We start from the raw sequence: 19374 nt of genomic DNA on the forward strand, positions 1-19374 counted from the left end.
CCGACGGACGGACCGACATGTGCAAATGAATATACCCGCTCTTCTTCGAAGAGGATGGGGGGCATAAATATCAAAAGTAAAATGATAGTATTAATTCAACTCTAGATATAAGATTAAAGTCATTGAACAAAAGGTAAAGGAGTTATTATTCTTGTTAAATATTAAGCAATTTATGATGAATTGAATACGTCGGTCCGTGCTCATTATAAGTTTGTTTTACCCAAAACACCTGCTGTTTAGAGGATTTTTGATTTTCGTAAGATTTATATTAAACTTCCATAGTTTTTTGTAACGCCAAGATGATGGTATATACAATTGCATATTCCTGTATTGAAGAAATTCTCTTGTCCCGGAGGATATGTGTACACGGATGAACATTATTTTGCGTACAGGTTTATATCATTAAGCAATAAACACACTTCACTTTGCACACTTTCTCTAAATAAGTAAAAACCAACTCACAGCTTGATCCCACATGTCGCTCAGCTGATTATTAACATAAACTTCTATTTAACATTTACATCAAGTTTTAAAATACATTATTTAACAATAACTTTCTATAAAAAAAATGCAAACTTTTAGATGCAAAGTTCAATATACATTGACTACATGGTTGAAATCTCATTTCTAGTTCGTTCCCGTCTTCCCGTTCCCTAGTTTCTGTGCCCTTAGTTATCGTATCTCGTTATCGAGGCTACACAGATCTGACGGTCGTTTTATATTGGTCATTGACTACTATTTACAATTTCACATTTTGTCAAACTTGAGTAGCATCACATTGTTTCCGAGATATGAGCTGTTAATCTGCTTGGACTTTCATTTAATACAGGACTCACACATAATTTCATTACTAAGATGCATACATTGTATTAACATATGTAATTATACATCCCACATTTGCAAATATTGCGTGTTTATGAAGGAGAATTATACTTTGGATGCTGATATCAATTGTTGTCCGCTTGTCCGTGACCTGATTTGATGATATAAGATTAAACGTGAAAATTCACCTGTTGCTTTCTAATATCAGCTGTTAAGTGCATATCCAAGAGCTGTCGTTATTGCTGTTTTCAGGAATGAAATTCTCTTTGCCGTTGATGCTTTTAAAGCACCTACAATTTTATCGCATAATATAAAGTACATGTGAAACCAACATTGTTAAAAGTACAACAATGTTTAGTTAATAATTAAAAGTGGACTATATGATTAAAAGTTTGCCTTCATTTTGCTATTTAAAGCTTAGCTTTTTGAAAAAGGATATCACAATAAATTGTCTGCATAAGCGTGTGCTATGTTATATGTGCGGTTTCTTTCTTGTCTTGGAAACCATGCTCTTTTCTAGAAATAAAGACAGGCTTTAAATGAGGGAATACCATTAGCTAAAACGCATTGAATTTTGTTAATGAAATGCATACACTTATTCACAAATGATTTACTATTGTATTTTAAATACGCCAAAACAACAGCCGAGGACCTGATTTTCCGGGAGGCGGGATCAGCCGACAAACAGGCGGTTTTATCCCTGCGTACGAAAGCGTATCAAGGCCTCGACTATCTACCGTATTACTACGACTTCTTCGTCGCTGACCGGAATCTGAAATGCATTATAGGAGAAATAAAAAAACAACCGTTATATCATTTTGTTGTTGCTAAATGGCTAACACACACTTTAATGTTAAATTATCTTTTTTTACCGTACATTAAAAGGCAAGAAATTAACTTTAAATATAAGAAAGGTGAAATAAATGGAAAAAGCTATCCGACCTATACATTATATTTATTGTAGATCTTTGAGTAATTTATGAATGTTATTTATTTAACTCCATAGAAAAGAAATTAAACAACAGTAGAGTGTGCATTATGTAAGATTATCACTCTAAGTAATGAACAAACATGTGAATGTCGTCAGCGGCCTTTTTGCAGACACTCGCATTTTGCAATTATGTTTTTTTTTTTGCACGCTATTGAAAGAAAAACATTTATTGTGTCCTTTGCTCAAAATGGTACTCCCTGTCCATGCACAAAATAAACGTATCGTTGTTAGCTATTCAACCAGCAAAGCCAGAGTCCCAACCCTAGGCGCAGTGAAGTCAAATTTAGTTCTCCTTTAATGTGCAAACAGCCAACTTATCAGACTTATAAGACCAAAGAATCGAACATGTTTTTATGTTTGATTTCCGATGCAATAGATCTCCAAGAAATGGATACAAAACTTTTAATCGAAATTCTTTTTTAATTCAAAAGGTCGTCTTTGCTGTTATGCACGATATTGACGGGGGTCGGTGCTTGTTTACACAAGATGGGCGAGTTCATGAACACTTTGAAACACAAGGAATGTTTAAGTATGTTTTACCCCACAATATATAAAATTAATCAACTTTAAAAATAATATATCGTTTAATTAAAGCTTAAGACGATATCCAAGAATAAAAACTACCAATATATTTACATTTTAATAAACGTAAATTCTATGCGGTGTTCTTCATTATGCAAATAATTGACTAATGATTTGCTTGTATACAAATGATTTTTGCACTAAAGTTTTCATTTCTTCGTTTTTGGTTATGTGTTTTCGTCATAAATATAACACAATTGTTTAAACAGGAAAATATAAACTTACATAGAGGTTAACAATTTAAAATAATGTATCGCCGTTATCAATTACACAGTTAAATGTGGTGATCAACAATTTTCAGAGCGATAGTTGAGTACTGTAACGCCTATGGGCGGTCTCTCGGCTGCAGAGCCCGAGTGGCCACGGTTGACACGGCCCTCAACAAGTATACCCGCTCTGAATCGTTCAATCAAACGCACACCAAAATTGCATCGAACGTTGTTAACCTTTTTAAAAGTTTACAGTTTTACCAAATGACAAATTTGAACAAAATGGCACAGATTTCAAAAGTGTATATGCATATTTAAACAAGCTTAAAATACTTCTGAAAGGGGGAAATATTACAAATGTTGTTCGTTTATTGTTAATCATAAATCGACATCGAACAAATATGAATGCGCTTGCAACGCTTTTCATCAATAATTATATAGGAAAATCAGTTTCCAAGTCCCTTCCATCATATGTATTTTATCATCATATAAAAGGCTTTATTTCACCTGATGTTGTTTTCATTGGCGAACTGGGGTAAATGGTTTTCAATTAAATCCGCAGGTACAAACACGATGGCCCATTTAAGTTATCTCGATAAGACAATTATCATTGATGCCGTATTAAAAAGTAAGTACGGTTATATAAACAATGCAGTATATGTTTCAGTTACATTATATTTGCGAAATCAACCATACAATGCGAGGCAGTCTTTAACACATTATGTCATTGTGCGATTATTCTGCCGATATTCGAACAGCCTCCCACGCGGAAATCCAGCATTTAGTGGAGGCAAAGCATCATCGAGAATATTTGTTCCCAAACAATTCCATGCTGCTCGACGAGATTCCTTATAAGAGCATTCAAGAAAATATTCCCCTGCTTTTCAATCATAACCTTCATTTTTTCTCAAATGTCTGCTGTAACGAAAGTAGTCCGAGTGGTCTATTCAGCGCCGGAAGTCTTTACCAATGTTGTAATCCGCCAGAATCCTACACAATTGACGTATTTGGAGCCGATTTTTCGCAACTTGAAAATCATATTTTGCATCATGTGCTCAGAGTTATTCAAACCACTCACGGGGAGTTATGTTTGCAAATATATGTAGAAAAGGACTACATAGCGTAAGAACATTCTAAAATTCTCGTCAAACTGGACATCCCAAAAAGCAACTGGTACGTGGATGGAGGAGAAGCGGAGATTTGTGGAAGAAACGCTGTAAAGGCTGTTCATGACTGTTTTTGAGTCTAATTATATTACAAATGAACATTCTCCTTGCAATTATTAACACTTGAAAATCGTAATACTAAAGCGAAACAATGATACCTCGGAAGACAAAACCTAACTGTGAAGACAGCTCTTGATGTCCTTGCTGTTTAATGTCAAAGTTGGTATTTCATTTTCGTAACACTATTTTGCGGCAAATATTTGTCCATTGTTGATTTATGTACGGTCAGTTCCCTGAAACTCGACCACATCATAACAATTAATTGTTATGTGACGTTATGGACATGGTGTCCTCCTAGCAATCGAGAGGTCACCGGTTCGATCCCGACTCGAAGAGCGTGCTCTAGATCTTCCCCTAAGACACTAACTACTGGTAATGGCCCAGGAAACGGCATCGGGAGCGTTTCAATAAGCCCGATACTTTCGATGCAATCGAGCTAATAATTAAGTTTACACTAATATACTGTTATTATACTTTTCCTATAATACCGGCATATATTAGCCATATACTGCTGCTAGACAAAAATACTCGTGTATATAAAACATATTTATACACAACAATAAAATTCCAACAGGAGAAGACAATGTACTAGTTTTTCAATATTGATAGCTCATAATGGAAAAGTCTCCATGGATGGGGTTTTTAAACCGCAAAAGATTCCTACCATCAATGGTTGTAAGTAGGACTGGCTTACGATATACTAGCTACAAGTAATTTGGTAAATTAATGAAAATATGCGTCTAAGACAAATGTACTTTCTGAAAAACTGAAAAACTATTTTGGTGTTGCAATGGCATACACGTTTTATTACGATACATCAATCCTTCTATTTAAATATTTGTATATGTAATAGTTTTGATTGTAAAATCTAGTTATTAGGACCAATGTATAAACAATCTAAGAAGTAATACATTTGTCTTGAAACAAATGCATTAACTTATATTTTGAGACGTAAAATGGTAATCCCTATAATTCGTGATCTACGAAGGAGCTGCAAACTAGCTTTGCACTTTAATAAAAAAAAACATTTATCTTTTTTTTTAAAGGTCGGGGGTATAAGTTGAGTCTGTTTGTACTTTAAATTTAACGTCAATACTATCAGTGTTTAATAAATATTATATAGCTTATGCATGCATTATAGTTATATGACATCTTGTACCAAATTATTACATCGATGTTTGTTATAAATGTTATTAATATACATTGGCGAAAAAAGAGTATTTATCGAAAAAAAAGTGGTTTTAGATATGGGAAGGGGTGTATGTGAAAATAATTTTGTTCTGGAAATATGATACCATGCATTGAATGTGTTTCAATAACACATCGAATTTCCGAATTTTTCGTTTCGATCCTACCATGTAAGGGCTCTGGTGGTGTTAAGCAAATAATTGCTGAAACAGCATCAATTCAATATATAACAGAGACATCAACTTACCTCTAGCTTAATACCATAATTGCCAAAACAATTACTACTTCTATAATTACTATTAATATATGCAATACTAATTGAGTAATTATACTCCGACTACTGACACGTATACTGCTTTGAAAATTCTTACGTTCACATTTGAAGTTTTGGTTCTTAAAACTGTCAACTGTAAGACATTGCATATAATCTCGATTGTTGTACGGCCGAAACCCTTCATCACATTTGAGCTTCAAGACCTCTTGAAACTGGTAGACATTTTTGAAGTTTGTAATGGATCCGTCTCTTATGTTCTGATAAGACATCGCGTCACATGTGATTTCTATATAAAAAAAATGGGGATATTTGTTTATTTCAGTAAACATCGCATAATCATGATATTATTTATCAATCATAAGCTATCGCGTAATAACTTTATGAAATCTGCGATAACATTAGTTCGTGTATAGTTTGATCAAGCATGTGAAGTCATATGTTTGCACAAAATGTCGCTTACTGTTGTAGCGTGAAAATATTGCTATGGATTCTTCATCGATATCGCTTAAATAATAGACTAAGTATTGTTATCATTTTTTCTCGTTGTGTTTCTTTTTACAATGTCTGGTTTTACACGGACGATAATACTATTCACTGATTGTCAAACATGTTTAAAATAGTTAAACAAAGTACCGAATCCATAATCAAATGATCATTTGAACATTAAACTTGCGCTAGTCTAAAAGATAAATGATTGGGTTGTCTGGTATCAGGAATTCCGCACCCATTCAGCGAAAAGCATGAAATCAATGTCATTTACGACATGATTTACATTTGTATATACATTACTCATTAATAAAAGGCACAAGTGACCCGATACACACCGAAAAACTTATTATTTATTCATTGAGCTTTGTTCGCTTCAAATAAATAAAATTTGAATGTTCAAACCAAAACAATCATGGTGATTTACAGCCAATGTGCTAATAAGCTGTTTCTTAAGTTGCTGAAAATAATTTTTCATTATAGAACGCTGCATTTATTGTATTCCATACGATACCTCTACACATTCCATAATTAGCGCCTGATCCGTGGTTCAGCAAACCATCCTTATAACACTGAAGCGATGTTGTAAGAAAATTCTCCATTACCTCATCTCTGTCTTCATAGTTGTAGTAGCTATTGCTATACGCTTGATTGTTTTCATACTCGCGCTCCACTGTGCCTTCAAGAACATACCTATTGAACGGTAGGAAATTTGTTTTAGGCGGTGAGTTACGACATTGTATTTTTGCGAACAGTATATTCAGCGGGAAAGTTAAACGCCTATATAATTGCACACAATTGCAACAATGGTTTAATGTATGCGATGTTGATTAATATTAACATGTTTGTTAATTTTGTCGTAAAAAATAAGTTATAGCAGTTAACATTTTATGAATATATATATATGAAACAACAACGATAATATATTATTCTTACAATAGCACATTACATTTTTTTTTATTTTCCTTTTCAAATCTTATTTTTATACATATTCAAGTTTGTCATTGAAACAATCTAAATCTGACAATCGTTGTCATTTCATCCAAATTTTAGTAAACTCATCAAGAAAATCCTGTCATTAATCTAATCAAATGCTCAGTTTCTTAAGCTTAACTAGTTCAATGGTACGATGTGACCACTTGTATCGGATCGAATATAATGTTAAATACCCTAATTATACATTCGAATAAAGGCACTAACTCTATGCATTATTTGCAAATACAATTATTATCTGTCAATAATTACAACTTTATCGTGTTCTTCACTTCGTAGTATTGGCTGTTTTTAATTTTTTTTACGAATGGCGTATTAATGTGTTTGTTTTTTTTATTTTTTTTAAATTCCAATTTAAAGGGATCTTTTCACGCTTTCGTAAATTGACAAAATTGAAAAAAGTTGTTCCAGATTCGTAAGTTTTCGTTTTAGTTATGATATTTGTGAGGAAACAGTAATACTGAACATTAACCATGCTCTAATATAGCCATTATATGCATCTTTTGACGATTTTAAAACCTAAAAATTATAAAGCGTTGCAACGCGAAACGATTGAATAATTTGGAGAGTTCTGTTTTTGTCGCTAAATTTTGTGAAACTACGAAGATTACTTATATAAGGTATAAAATACGTCAAGAATGTGTACTCGGCGGAATAGCTCAGTAGGCTAAAGCGTTTTTACTTCAGGACTCTGGCAGGACTCCAGGGGTCACTGGTTCGAAACCTGCTCCGGGCAATGTTCTTTTCCTTTTTTTATTTTTTTACTTGATTTTTTACTGGAGCTTTTATGATACAATGTTTACATTTATCAATATAAAGCATTTTATGAATAAGTTAAAAAAAATGCCAAAATCTGTGAAAAGGCCCCTTTAAAGCGAAACAAAAAATAATTTTCAACAAACCAAATAAGTGTGTCTTACGACATTAAATACAAAAGTACATACATATATATAGATAAATTGTTTGGTCCTTTACCTGGCGTCTTAACGAACGTTCTATTCAGTTTCTTTGGCAAAAATTGAAACCTAAACAGGTGGATACTTACCCATCCTTACAATCCAATGTAATGATGTCCCCATGAAGGAAATATGGATTGTCTTCAAAGGGTACACCATTTGCATTTAACAGTTTCAGTTTGATGGTGCTGTTGACTTTAAGTTCCATATTGTCGGGGTACTCGGGTTTGGAACACGCTGAAAATAAATATGTATTATAAGTTACCCATTACAGCATACGTGTTCACATATAACGACTGTACAGTCGACATCTGTTTTCTAGCCATATCTATAAATTCACGGTATGAGTTCATTTTTTATTGAAAAGCTTAATAGTCATCGTCAGTCATCGTTTTGATAAAGCATTAAATCAGTATGATATGCTTTTACTTCGAAACGATCGGCATATATATTTTTTTTAAATTGTAAATTGTAATAAATATAAGTTTGAATCAGCTTGTAGACAAGTCCAGACAATTAGACGGTCGTTAACAATCTTGTCTACTGATTACAATGATGTACATGACTCAAAATGTAGATGATAAATACATTGGTAAGGTTAGAATCAACCACTTTTTCGGTTTATTACAGTTTCAAAATACATTTCGAGACATATTTTTGAACGTTAAAATATACGTCAAGTTTACCGATGACAACATTTTACCACCGAGAGAAAATAAGATTTACAGTATACACATTTCATTGCTTTATTGCTATAGTGCTCTATCTCCATTTTTTCTAAGATGAGTTTTTTATATTCCTGTGTTCGTGAGAACGAAATCTTTATAATGACGTTAAAGGGTTTTCAAGATTCAGTCGTCACTGAGAAAGTTTTTGGATTCCATATTGTTCTATCTTCCACATTTTTACAAACGGGTGAATGCTGTACTGCACCATCTCCGGGTCTTAGAGCAAATTCACGCTCAGTTCAGCATTAAAGATTTTTTTACCAGAATGCTCTATCTCCATTCATAAAATTTCAAATAATATAAACATATTTACATATTTCAAATAACATAAACACATTATTTACTAGAGTTAATATATAATTATATTCATATTCTCCGTTTGCTGAAAAACACTCCGGTATATTTCTGTCCATATGCGTGCATAAATAAGTGAGAAAATAATGCTTCAACCTTTAAATGCGTATTTTCCCAAAATATGAAAATGGAAGTTAGAGCACTAAAGCAATCAAGCGATTTGCATTGTTTTATAGGTTGTTAAAAAATGTTAAAAATCGGAATCCACATAATACCATCCCATGCGCTTTGAACTGTTCTGTTGAATTTACTCAACAGTTTATTCAACTAATTGTTATGAAAAAAACGAACGAACATGTGTTATGAAGTATGAAGTTGGATGCGACAATAATCCCGAACAATACGTACACTGTTCATTGTATTGTAGCGAATACACAAGGTGTTAATTATTTAATAAACCAAATGAAAGTTTAATAATTTGCAGAAAACCATGCGGATAATCAAGTGCTCACAACTTCGGACTTTGAAGCCATGTATATTACGTTTGATTTACATGTCTGATTTGGGATTAAGCAAGGTTATAATATACTACAGAAGAAGATCTCCTATATGAATATGATATAAGCCACTAATAAACAATAGTTTTATTAGTATTTTAATGCTTAATAAAATCCTGAATAAGAAAACATGAACAACTTTACAGCAACAGGTCTACATGTTAAGTTGAAAATTGCGACTTCAAACATGACACCATGTACCGCCTATCATGCTTATACCAATGCAATTAAGGTCATTTAAATCCAAGCTATTATGGGCTACAATAAATATAATGTTCGAGGTAATTAAGGTTAATACGGAATGCAAATTTTATGCCGGGTTGGAATGTAGAAAATAATTTGACTTTACCATGGTTTTACTATTTTACGTATACTAATAATACCTGATAAACATGTTATATTTTGAAGATACAATGGGCGTCTTCCATGCCTTGTCTCAACTCCAACTCCCAGTCCTTTCCAATCCGTCTCATTAAGTGCTTTATTGAATTCGCATTTGAACCATATGTAATGTAAGTTCGGAACGTTGCTCTTCAAACCTTTGTCACACTCGAAGCAGACTTTATTCTTGAGTTTATCACCATCTTTTAGCACAATGTCTTTGTGCTTCAAATCGTCCTCAATAATACGAACACACTTCTCTGCTATAAATGTATAATTGTATTAACTAGTAATATACTTTAGTGAGTGAACAGTATAATACAATTACAGCTTCTAATATTTAGTAAGTACTTTTGCAGCAAAAGTAGTATCAGAACAAGCCGCAGCGGCAGTAATAGTAATCGAAATAAAAACAATAACAACAATAACAAAATTAATATTCAGTACAAGACTACGAAGAAAAATGGACTTACTATCTTCCGTCAAACTTTTATATTTGGCTCCCGATTCCTCAAACTTCCCAAAATCTTTCAAAATCGCACATAAACGAAAAAGTGTACGCATTTTAACGACAAACATAAATAATAAAGTTTCATATTAAGCACATCTATGTCAGTCAGCTATAATATGAATAATGCTGTATTTCACAAGCAATAAACGCATCGCACGCAATCTGCAATCAGTATCAATAAAATACTTCGTAACGACCAAACGTTTAAAAGTGAAACTAAACAATTAGTCCTCTAGCCAAGTACCCAAAATTGAGGTGGGGTGTACCAGTAAGGGGGGCAAAACTCCACCTATATATCTTGGAAGATGAATGCCAGTAGCATATAAAAATGGTTGATAACAGTCTGGTACTGGCAGCTTTATGTATTTTTTTCTCCTTTGAAGATGGGGCCTCGATCAGCTTAATTTTCATAAATTGTCTGGGAGAAATTGAACCGAAGTAGGGTCAATATACACTTTGACCCCCAAAAATTGCTACAAAACGTATTTTAACTGATCCTGGTAGTGTAGAAGGTCCTTTAAAACATATTAAAAATATACCACAATCGTACCTCCGGAAAGTTTTTTTTTCAAGATGGCCACCAAAATGGCCGCCACGACCTATAAATGATCATAACTATGTAACTATCCAATCAAATTTGATAAATTTGGTGTCTATACCTAGGTTTCAAGGGGCAAAAAACACATAATGATCATCAGAAAATGTTTAAATTTAATTCAGTACACACAAATTCAACATGGCGTCGAAAATGGCCGCCAAGATGGCCGCCAAAACCTATTTATGATCATAACTATGTATTTATCAACTTAAATTTGATGAATTTGATGTCCATACCCAGGTTTCAGGGGGCAAAGAACACATAAATATCATCAGACAAAGTTAATTATGTTACACAGAAATTTAACATGGCGTCATAAATGGCCCCCAAGATCGCCGCAAAGATGGTAGCCAAAACCTATAACAATGATCATAACTACGTTACTATCCACTCAAACTTGACGCTTTTGGTGTCTATACACAGGTTTCAGGGGGCAACAAATACATTAAGATCATCAGACATTGTTAAAGTTTATTATATTACAAATCCAACACAGCGTCCAAAATGACCGCCAAGATGGCCGCCAAAACATATTTATGATTATAAAATATAACTATATAACTATCCACTCAAACTTGATGAATTTGGTGTATATACCCAGGTTACAGGGAGCAAACAACACATTAATATCACATTTATATCATCAGACAAAATGTAAGCTAATTATGTTACACAGAAATCCAACACGGCGTCCAAAATGGCCATCAACACAATACAAAGGACCACAAGTCCATAACTTGTTACTCAAACCTTATGGTTGTTATGTAAAATGCCATAGTTTATGAGACAAGAAACACTTCAATCGAATTGAGGTTATCACTAAGGAGTTGAATAATCATAAAATCCAATTTACGACATTTGGGAGAGAAAATGAACCAGCACATGACTTCATGATAGGATCAGGTTTTACTATCGTCTGTAGTCTTGATTTTCTTCCGTTGCTGAAAATCATTGAAAATAAAATACAGCCTGAATAAGCATAAGTTCTTTCAAGAGGTTAACATTATACACTTTGCGTTCCTTTGACTATTTATTTACATAAAAGCGGAAGTAGATGGTCTTATTGTCCCTTTCGGAGTAATGCAGGATCAAGATGAGCAAATCTGTATCCTCGCCCACCAACGTTGTGGTGCTACGACGGGATCGTTTTACTGTATTTAACAATTTGAACGTCTGCATCCCTTGAAGACAGAACAACATATCATCTCATTTTAGTCAGAGTTGTGCTGATCAGAGCAATCATGCCGGCCCTGTTTCGTCACGAGACAAACAGTCTTCCTTTTTTTACATTAGCATTGTATATTTTTGCTGAAACTCACAATATGATTCAAGTTTCCGTTTTGTTTTTGTTATAATCACTGTCTTTGTAGCCATCGAACCCCACTGTCGATTTTCCGTAATGACTTTCACTGAATCTTTATAAGACTCGGCTATTGCGTTATATGAGTCGCCCTTCTCCATGGTTAACGATGCAGCAAGGTGCCACCATCATGCATCTGTTCCATGAATACAGTTCATCACAGCCTTACATGATGTGTCAACAGCATACTCTCAAACTGCCTGAGCGATATGAGGCTCATCTGCTGTACAAAGTATGTTCTTGGCTTCAAAGAAGGCAGCAGGATGGGAGCTCAGTTCATAAGACAATACGACTGCAAGGGAAGGATCTCCATAATTTGACACCACTAGAAAACGCTGGAACATAAGAGCAAGATCAAAAGAATTGTCAGGAGCGATCTTAACAGCCAAGTTATTCCAAAGGGATTTTGCTCTGTATTTTCTCGTGAATTTATAAGCAAAGACCGACTTTCCTATGCTATCTCTTATGATCGTTTTCCCAACCGCCTCAATTGCATGAACATTCACATGTGACCCAGCCACTATCTCATTGACCATGTTTCTGAGAGTATGGTCAGCTTTGTATGGTGAGCAGGTTGTAATCTGTGTCTGCATTTTCTCTAGATCATACGAATCCCCTTTGATGCACGCCTCAGTTGAGTCGTGTCACAATGTGCACAATAGCATTTCTCAATAGACAGCCTCAAGTATGTTTTTGAGAGCGGTTTCTTCCATGAGGGATCCTTTGTCCCCCCCCCCTCGCAAGTTCAAACGTTTATGAAGCATCCCAAATTCTGAACAACATTATGAACTACTTTTTGGCGCATTAATGATGATTTCGGCAACTTTCCAATACAAGGGTTGGTCAAACGTTACAATGGTGTGAAGGTTGTGGCAAACTAAGACTTATGTTAACAGAATGCACGCTTTGTCCCCATTGTACATATAAATCATAGGCAAGCATTTGACTGACAACAGCCCAGGGTACTGGCTTTGCTGATGCAAGATATGCATCATTCCCTGCCAATTCATTATTGCCTGAAGTTGAAAAATATCGATCCTCTTGTCAAAATCCAGAAATTGCGGCAGGTCCAAACTATGGCGTTTTACATAACAAGCATCACGTCAAAAGTACTGGACTTCGCATTGTGTCATTGGACGCCATGTGAGATTTTTGTGTAACATAATAAACGAAAACTATGTCTGACAATCGAAATGTGTTCTTTAACCCGCGAAACCTCGGTTTAGATAACAAAATCATCTAATCTGAGTGGATAGTTACATAAATGATCATTAATAGGTTTTGGTGGCCATCTTGGCGGCCATTTTGGACGCCATGTTGGATTTTTGTGTAATATAGTAAACGTAAACAATGTCTGATAATCTTAATGTGTTATTTGCCCCTTGAAATCTATGTTTATCCACCAAAATAATCAAATTTGAGTGGATATTTACATAGTTATGATCATTAATAGGTTTTGGCGGTCATCTTGGCGGCCATTTTAGACGCCATGTTGGATTTGTGTGTACTATTGTTAAATTAAACAATGTCTGATGATCTTTATGTGTTATTTGCCCCTTGAAACGTAGGTATAGACACCAAATCCATTAAAGTTGAGTGGATAGTTATATAGTAAGGATCTTTAATAGGTTTTGATGGATATCTTGGCGGCCATTTTGGACGCCATTTTGGATTTGGTGTAATATAATTAACTTATACAATGTATGATGATCTTAATGTGTTCTTTTCCCCTTGAAACCCATATATATCCATCAAAATAATCAAATTTGAGTGGATATTTACATAGTTATGATCATTTATAGGTTTTGGCGGCCATTTTCGACGCCATGTTGGATTTGTGAGTACTGTTTTACAATAAAACAATGTTTGATGAAATTTATGTGTTCTTTGCTCATTGAAACTGTGGAATAGACACTAAATTCATCAAGTTTGATTGTATTGTTACATATATAGTTGTGATCATTAAATGGACTGTCAACCACGAATGACGAAAAAAGAAAAGTTCTAAAATACCGTATTTTTTTTACAATTATTAGTTTATATTGATTAAAATGTCACGACTGGTATATTACAGTACTTAAAAAAATCATATTTTCAGTATATTTGGTAATAAAATTTCGCGATATGAAATCGAAAGTACATCGCGAAAATAGGTGACATAACGATATACACACTATAAATAACGCTAGTAGATTGATCATTTTCTATATTAGATGTATACAATTCACTACGCTTGCACAATTTGCATTCCTGGGTTTACCATGTGACGATGATGATCAATTTACTGGCGTTATTAATTGTTAACTGGTATTTACCTGGTAGACATACCCACTAAAATTTATTACCAAATATACTGAAAATATGAAACTTTAACAACTTTTTTCGAGTAATGCAATATACCATTCGTGATTTTTAAATCAATATATAGTAATAATTGTAAAATATACGGTATTTTACAACTTTTCTTTTCTACGTCGTCGTGGTTGACAGTCCCTTTAATATGTATTGGTGGCCATCTTGAAAAAACAACTTCCGGAGGTCCGATTGTGGTAAACTTTTGATATGCTTTAAAGAAGCTTCTACCCTACCAGGTTCAGTTAAAATACCTTTTGTAGCAATTTGTTGGTGGTTGAAGTTGTTTTTTTTTTCATATATTGACCCTACTTTTTTGGAGGCTCGCTAGTTTTTAGGAATTTTTCTTGCAATCTCAGTAATATTCATAGATATGCAAATGTACTAATTTGCATATTAAACTGCAGATCATACTAAGTAATAATCATAATCTTCATTTTAACACCAAACTTTTTTTTCTAGAACCAATTTTGAAGAAATATTTAAGAATTATACTAGCTAAACTAGCTATTTAGTCAAAGCCTGACGGTTGCAATAGAAACAGCTTAATAATAACTTATTGCTGCCCATCTGAGATTGTTATCACACATTTTGTTTTTATATTGAGTATGCAATCAAGTAAGATAGGTGATGTTTTGCCCCCCTGAGTAGTACACCCCATCCCATCTGGCTGATAGACTAAATCGACAATCCCAGAATCGATAACGTGTTTTCATGAACCAGGCTGCATAGACCTATGCAATCCAGCCAATCATCTCAAGTACTTGCGAAAGACGCTCTCGGAAGTGTTATACGATCTTAAACGATACAAGTAATTCTTACAGTTTATGAGGCCCTACTGCTTATTTTTATAAAATATATTTGGACAATCCTTTGTAGTAAGTAAACACATATTTGTTTTAAAAAGTGAAGTCACCAATAGTTTCAAACGGAATTATCTTGACAATTCAAAACTTATCAATATAGTCAATAGGTAAGATAACGCAATTTAATTTCAATAAATACATTACGTGTAATGATCCATACATTGTTTGTTGTAAAGACCTTGGATCTATCCTCTAACTATAAGGGATATTCATAAATGTCTAAAAGTCACTGTATTTCGTCGCCGTAATCGAAATGATTCTTATATTTATGCCATGTTGCATCACTCTCGCAAGTTTAATATTTTGCTAGCTATTGATGTCTGATATTAAAACAAATTATACTTTAAAAAATATAACAAATAGTTAAATTCTTGAACATAAGGGCCTCCTGAAAGGATCTTACTTTTATATATTGTTCAAGTGTTTTGTTTTCCTCACAGATTTTCCACTGAAGTACTGTTTATTCACAGTAATTGGAAGATTTTGAACGTTATACATTTTGACTTGCGTGATAGTTAAGGCCTTTGGAACAGCTTCATCAGGCAAAACAAAACACTTAACTTACAGCGCCGGATTGACGCACTTGTACATTGCTCAAGGAATTTGACGCCGAAAAAAGACCAGACTTGAGCATTATTAATTTAGTAGTTTTGCGTCAAAAAATATACTTAATATTAAGTAAATATAATTTAAAACATTAGTATTGTCTCTCAACCAGAAAAAATTGAATTGACCGTTCCAATACGGTGATCCCGGTTTCAATGATGTTATTAATTGATACAGTTTCTGGAGTTTAATTGTTCTGATATAGTTTCTAGAGTTTTAAGGTATTCTATATTTGCAAAGACTCTCAAAAGGTATATTTTATAAATGATTTACATGCAAAAGTTAAATGTAACAATCGCGAATTTAAATGTTGAAAGTTTAGATCTAAGTCATTTTTGTTGGTTGGCACCATAGCGCCACGGCTCCGATGTTATTTCTTATTCATATAAAACAATGAGTTTTTATTTTCGATTTTGTCATATTCATGACATAATGACATAATATTGGTATATATAATTACAGCAAGTATCACAGCAATCGTTAACACGAAATGATTTATATAAAACGTGTTATTTAGTCGAATCCTTTCCCATTCGTCTGCTACTTCGATGTTTATAACATATGCAAGAATATGTGCGTTTAGACGACACCAGCCAGTACGCGCTGAAAATCATTATTTGTATGCTATTCTACGTAGTATGACTTTGTGTGGCATATCTAACTAGGCTTGCGATTTATGCAGGTTCCGGTTGTTTTGTTATGTCGGGGGTGGTATATTGTTTAAATCAGATACGGTGTTGTCACGAATAACGCCCGTGTGAAGATGATCTTGATTGTTTGCATTATGTATTGGAGTCTTGTTGCGGTGGTCTGGACTGAACGAGGTATGTTAAATTAATATTATCAAATATGCAGCTCCATGTTTTATTTCCAATACACAATGAAATCTTTACTAGCCACGTGTATTATTTTTTTAAGGTTGACATTATATAGATATATGGGTAAATGTATATCAATAACTTTCAAAATCTTCAGAACCGCTACACGCATGTTAAATTTTTTTGCATCGTTGTAATTGTTAATAGAGGCAATATAGAACTCTTTTTCATATTTGATTACGAGATTGTCAAATGTAACTTATATATATCGGTATTTGTACTCCAGACTTTGGCCAACCTCCAAAGGCAAAGTAATGGGGCAGCATTTCACATTGGTGTAGATGAGGACCCAGCGTTTTACAAGGGAACGACATTTTCACACGGGCAAAAGATTCGGTACCGATGCAGGCAAGGTTTCTACACGACAACGTTCAGTGGGTCCATGACTGAATGCAAGGACGGAACCTGTACACCAGTGTACATGTGTGTTAATTATCATTTAGGGATGATATTGCCTTGACCGCTATGCAAGTCAGACAACATAAATAGAATATTGCGTTCGCATCGACATATAGGTATGGTTATTGCCACAGTGCTCAGTATGGCGTTTATTTTCCTAATACACAAAAGTATATTAAGTAATTGTACACGCGTGCAAACATATGAAGTGCTGCATAGTATGCCTTGATAACATGTACAAACTAGTATGCGTAATAGTGCCCACAGTGCGGTTGAATAGGCAAATACTTGGCTATATAATTTTTGATGTCCCCATGGATATCATTTATCCAACACGACTTGCATACATGAAAAGCGTAGCAATTCGCGTGCTATCGCGTTGACTGAACACCAAAGATGTCATATACTCTAAACAGTGCACATATTCATAATATATCCGTTTCGGCTGGTCCAGAAATACGGTAAATGAAAAATGTAGCGCACATGCACAAGCGATGCCTAGTTTTCATGTACACATCGTGTATAAGATATGCATTAAAAGCGACGCCTTTAGTACCAAGTTTGCATGCACAACGTTTAAACAGAGGGGGTAATCACGCGAGAGCTGTTATTTTTCAACCGTTCAGATATAAACGCTTCTCACTTTCTTGCCGATATGGTCATTTTTACAATGAACCCATTTATGCCCAGTGGACTATCCTATCCTTCTGAATTGGATCAATTTATTTCCAAAATTAGGGGTGTCAAGTATATTTATGTCTATATTTAGAATATTTCATAAAGAAATTCATTTCAGCAAACAGCGCAGACCCAGATGAGACGCCGCATTATGCGGCGTCTCATCTGGGTCTACGCTGTTTGCAATGTCCTTTTTTTCAGGACGCTAGGCATAAATGGGTTAACAAAAGTTTCCACGTGACTATCCCCTCTGTTTAAGGCGCAACGCATGCAGTGCTGGGATTGTTTGTACGAAAACTTAGAAAAGTACTCAAAGCAATTTATGATATACACGAGTATGTAATGTTTTAGTTTGCCTACACACTTACTTATTAAGATAATAGAAACGGCAAAGTCGTTGTGGTTTCGTGGTTGCATAGACAACTGGGTTAGGTACAGGAAGAATAATTGCGACACTGACATATCTAAATTATCCTTAGTTTGGATAGCAATTTTTACATTAATGTACAATATTTCTCGTATAAAATTTCAGGAGCGCATCAGCGCTGTCGGAATTTTGAAGGCTACCTTCCCCACTTGCTGAAGCATCCGATCGTCGTGGATGAATGATTTTATCGTTTGCTAGCACATACTGTAGCAAAATTATCACGTCTACGATTTTAAAGGGGCCTTTTCACGTTCTGGTAAATTGACAAAATTACAAAAAAGTTGTTTCAGATTCGCAAATTTTCGTTTTTGTTATGATATTTGTGAGAAAATAGTAACACTGAACATTTACCATGCTCTAAAAGATCCATTATATGCATATTTTGACGATTTGAAAACCTGACAATTATAAAACGTTGCAACGCGAAACGATTGAATAATTTGGAACGTTCTGTTGTTGTCGTTATATTTTGGGAAACTACGAGGATTGCTTATGTAAGTAAAAAATACATCCGCCTATAGCATGAGCACGGATGATCAAGTGGTCTAAGCGGGAGACCTTTTAAACCAGGACTCCAGGGGTCAGTGGTTCAAGTCCAGTTGCGAATTACCTTTTTTTATTGTATTTTCGTTTCTTTACTGGAGATTGTTAGGTCCAATGTTTAAATTTATCAATATAAAGCATTTAATGAAAAGATTCAATACATGCCAAAACCTGTGAAAAGGCCCCTTTAAATCAAAATATTTACTCATAACTGAGATAATTAAGTTTGAGAAATGCTGGGTTCGAAAAGTCACCAAGTGTAATACAACGCTATATAATTCCAATTTAATTTCAATTTCATCATACACCAGAAAAATATAAGATTAGTTAAAAAACAATATGGCTCGTATGAATATTCATGAGCGCAATGCTGCAAGCCGGTCGGTCGTTAAGACATGTAAGTAAATGTGTTTTTCGTTTCAAAATATTGTTTTACGAGTGATTTTGTTAATGTGTTATGTTTTATAGT

The 19374-nt window shown here is 34.2% G+C and overlaps 2 protein-coding genes across 13 annotated transcripts in view; both read left to right on the forward strand.

Annotated features, from left to right (window-relative positions):
- Positions 1-19374, forward strand: part of LOC127837315 (neurogenic locus Notch protein-like) — a 516941-nt gene that overhangs the window by 113647 nt on the left and 383920 nt on the right. The window contains exons 1-2 of one of the 2 annotated variants that reach the window (XM_052364275.1): positions 16643-16804; positions 17085-17211. The gene's annotated coding sequence lies outside the window, so the exon portion shown is untranslated. Of the gene's footprint in view, positions 1-16642; positions 16805-17084; positions 17212-19374 lie in introns of those variants that run through there. The other variant, XM_052364277.1, reaches the window with a different exon arrangement.
- LOC127837312 (neurogenic locus notch homolog protein 1-like) overlaps positions 1-19374 on the forward strand; it is a 141340-nt gene that overhangs the window by 108133 nt on the left and 13833 nt on the right. Inside the window, exon 1 of one of the 11 annotated variants that reach the window (XM_052364270.1) lies at positions 19179-19302. The exons of the other annotated variants lie outside the window; for them this stretch is intronic. Coding sequence (XP_052220230.1) covers positions 19245-19302 — 58 coding nt within the window. The 5' untranslated portion in view covers positions 19179-19244. Of the gene's footprint in view, positions 1-19178; positions 19303-19374 lie in introns of those variants that run through there. 11 annotated transcript variants of the gene reach the window in all.

The sequence above is a fragment of the Dreissena polymorpha genome, chromosome 7 (genome assembly GCF_020536995.1).
Source record: "Dreissena polymorpha isolate Duluth1 chromosome 7, UMN_Dpol_1.0, whole genome shotgun sequence".
Classification (NCBI taxonomy): domain Eukaryota; kingdom Metazoa; phylum Mollusca; class Bivalvia; order Myida; family Dreissenidae; genus Dreissena; species Dreissena polymorpha.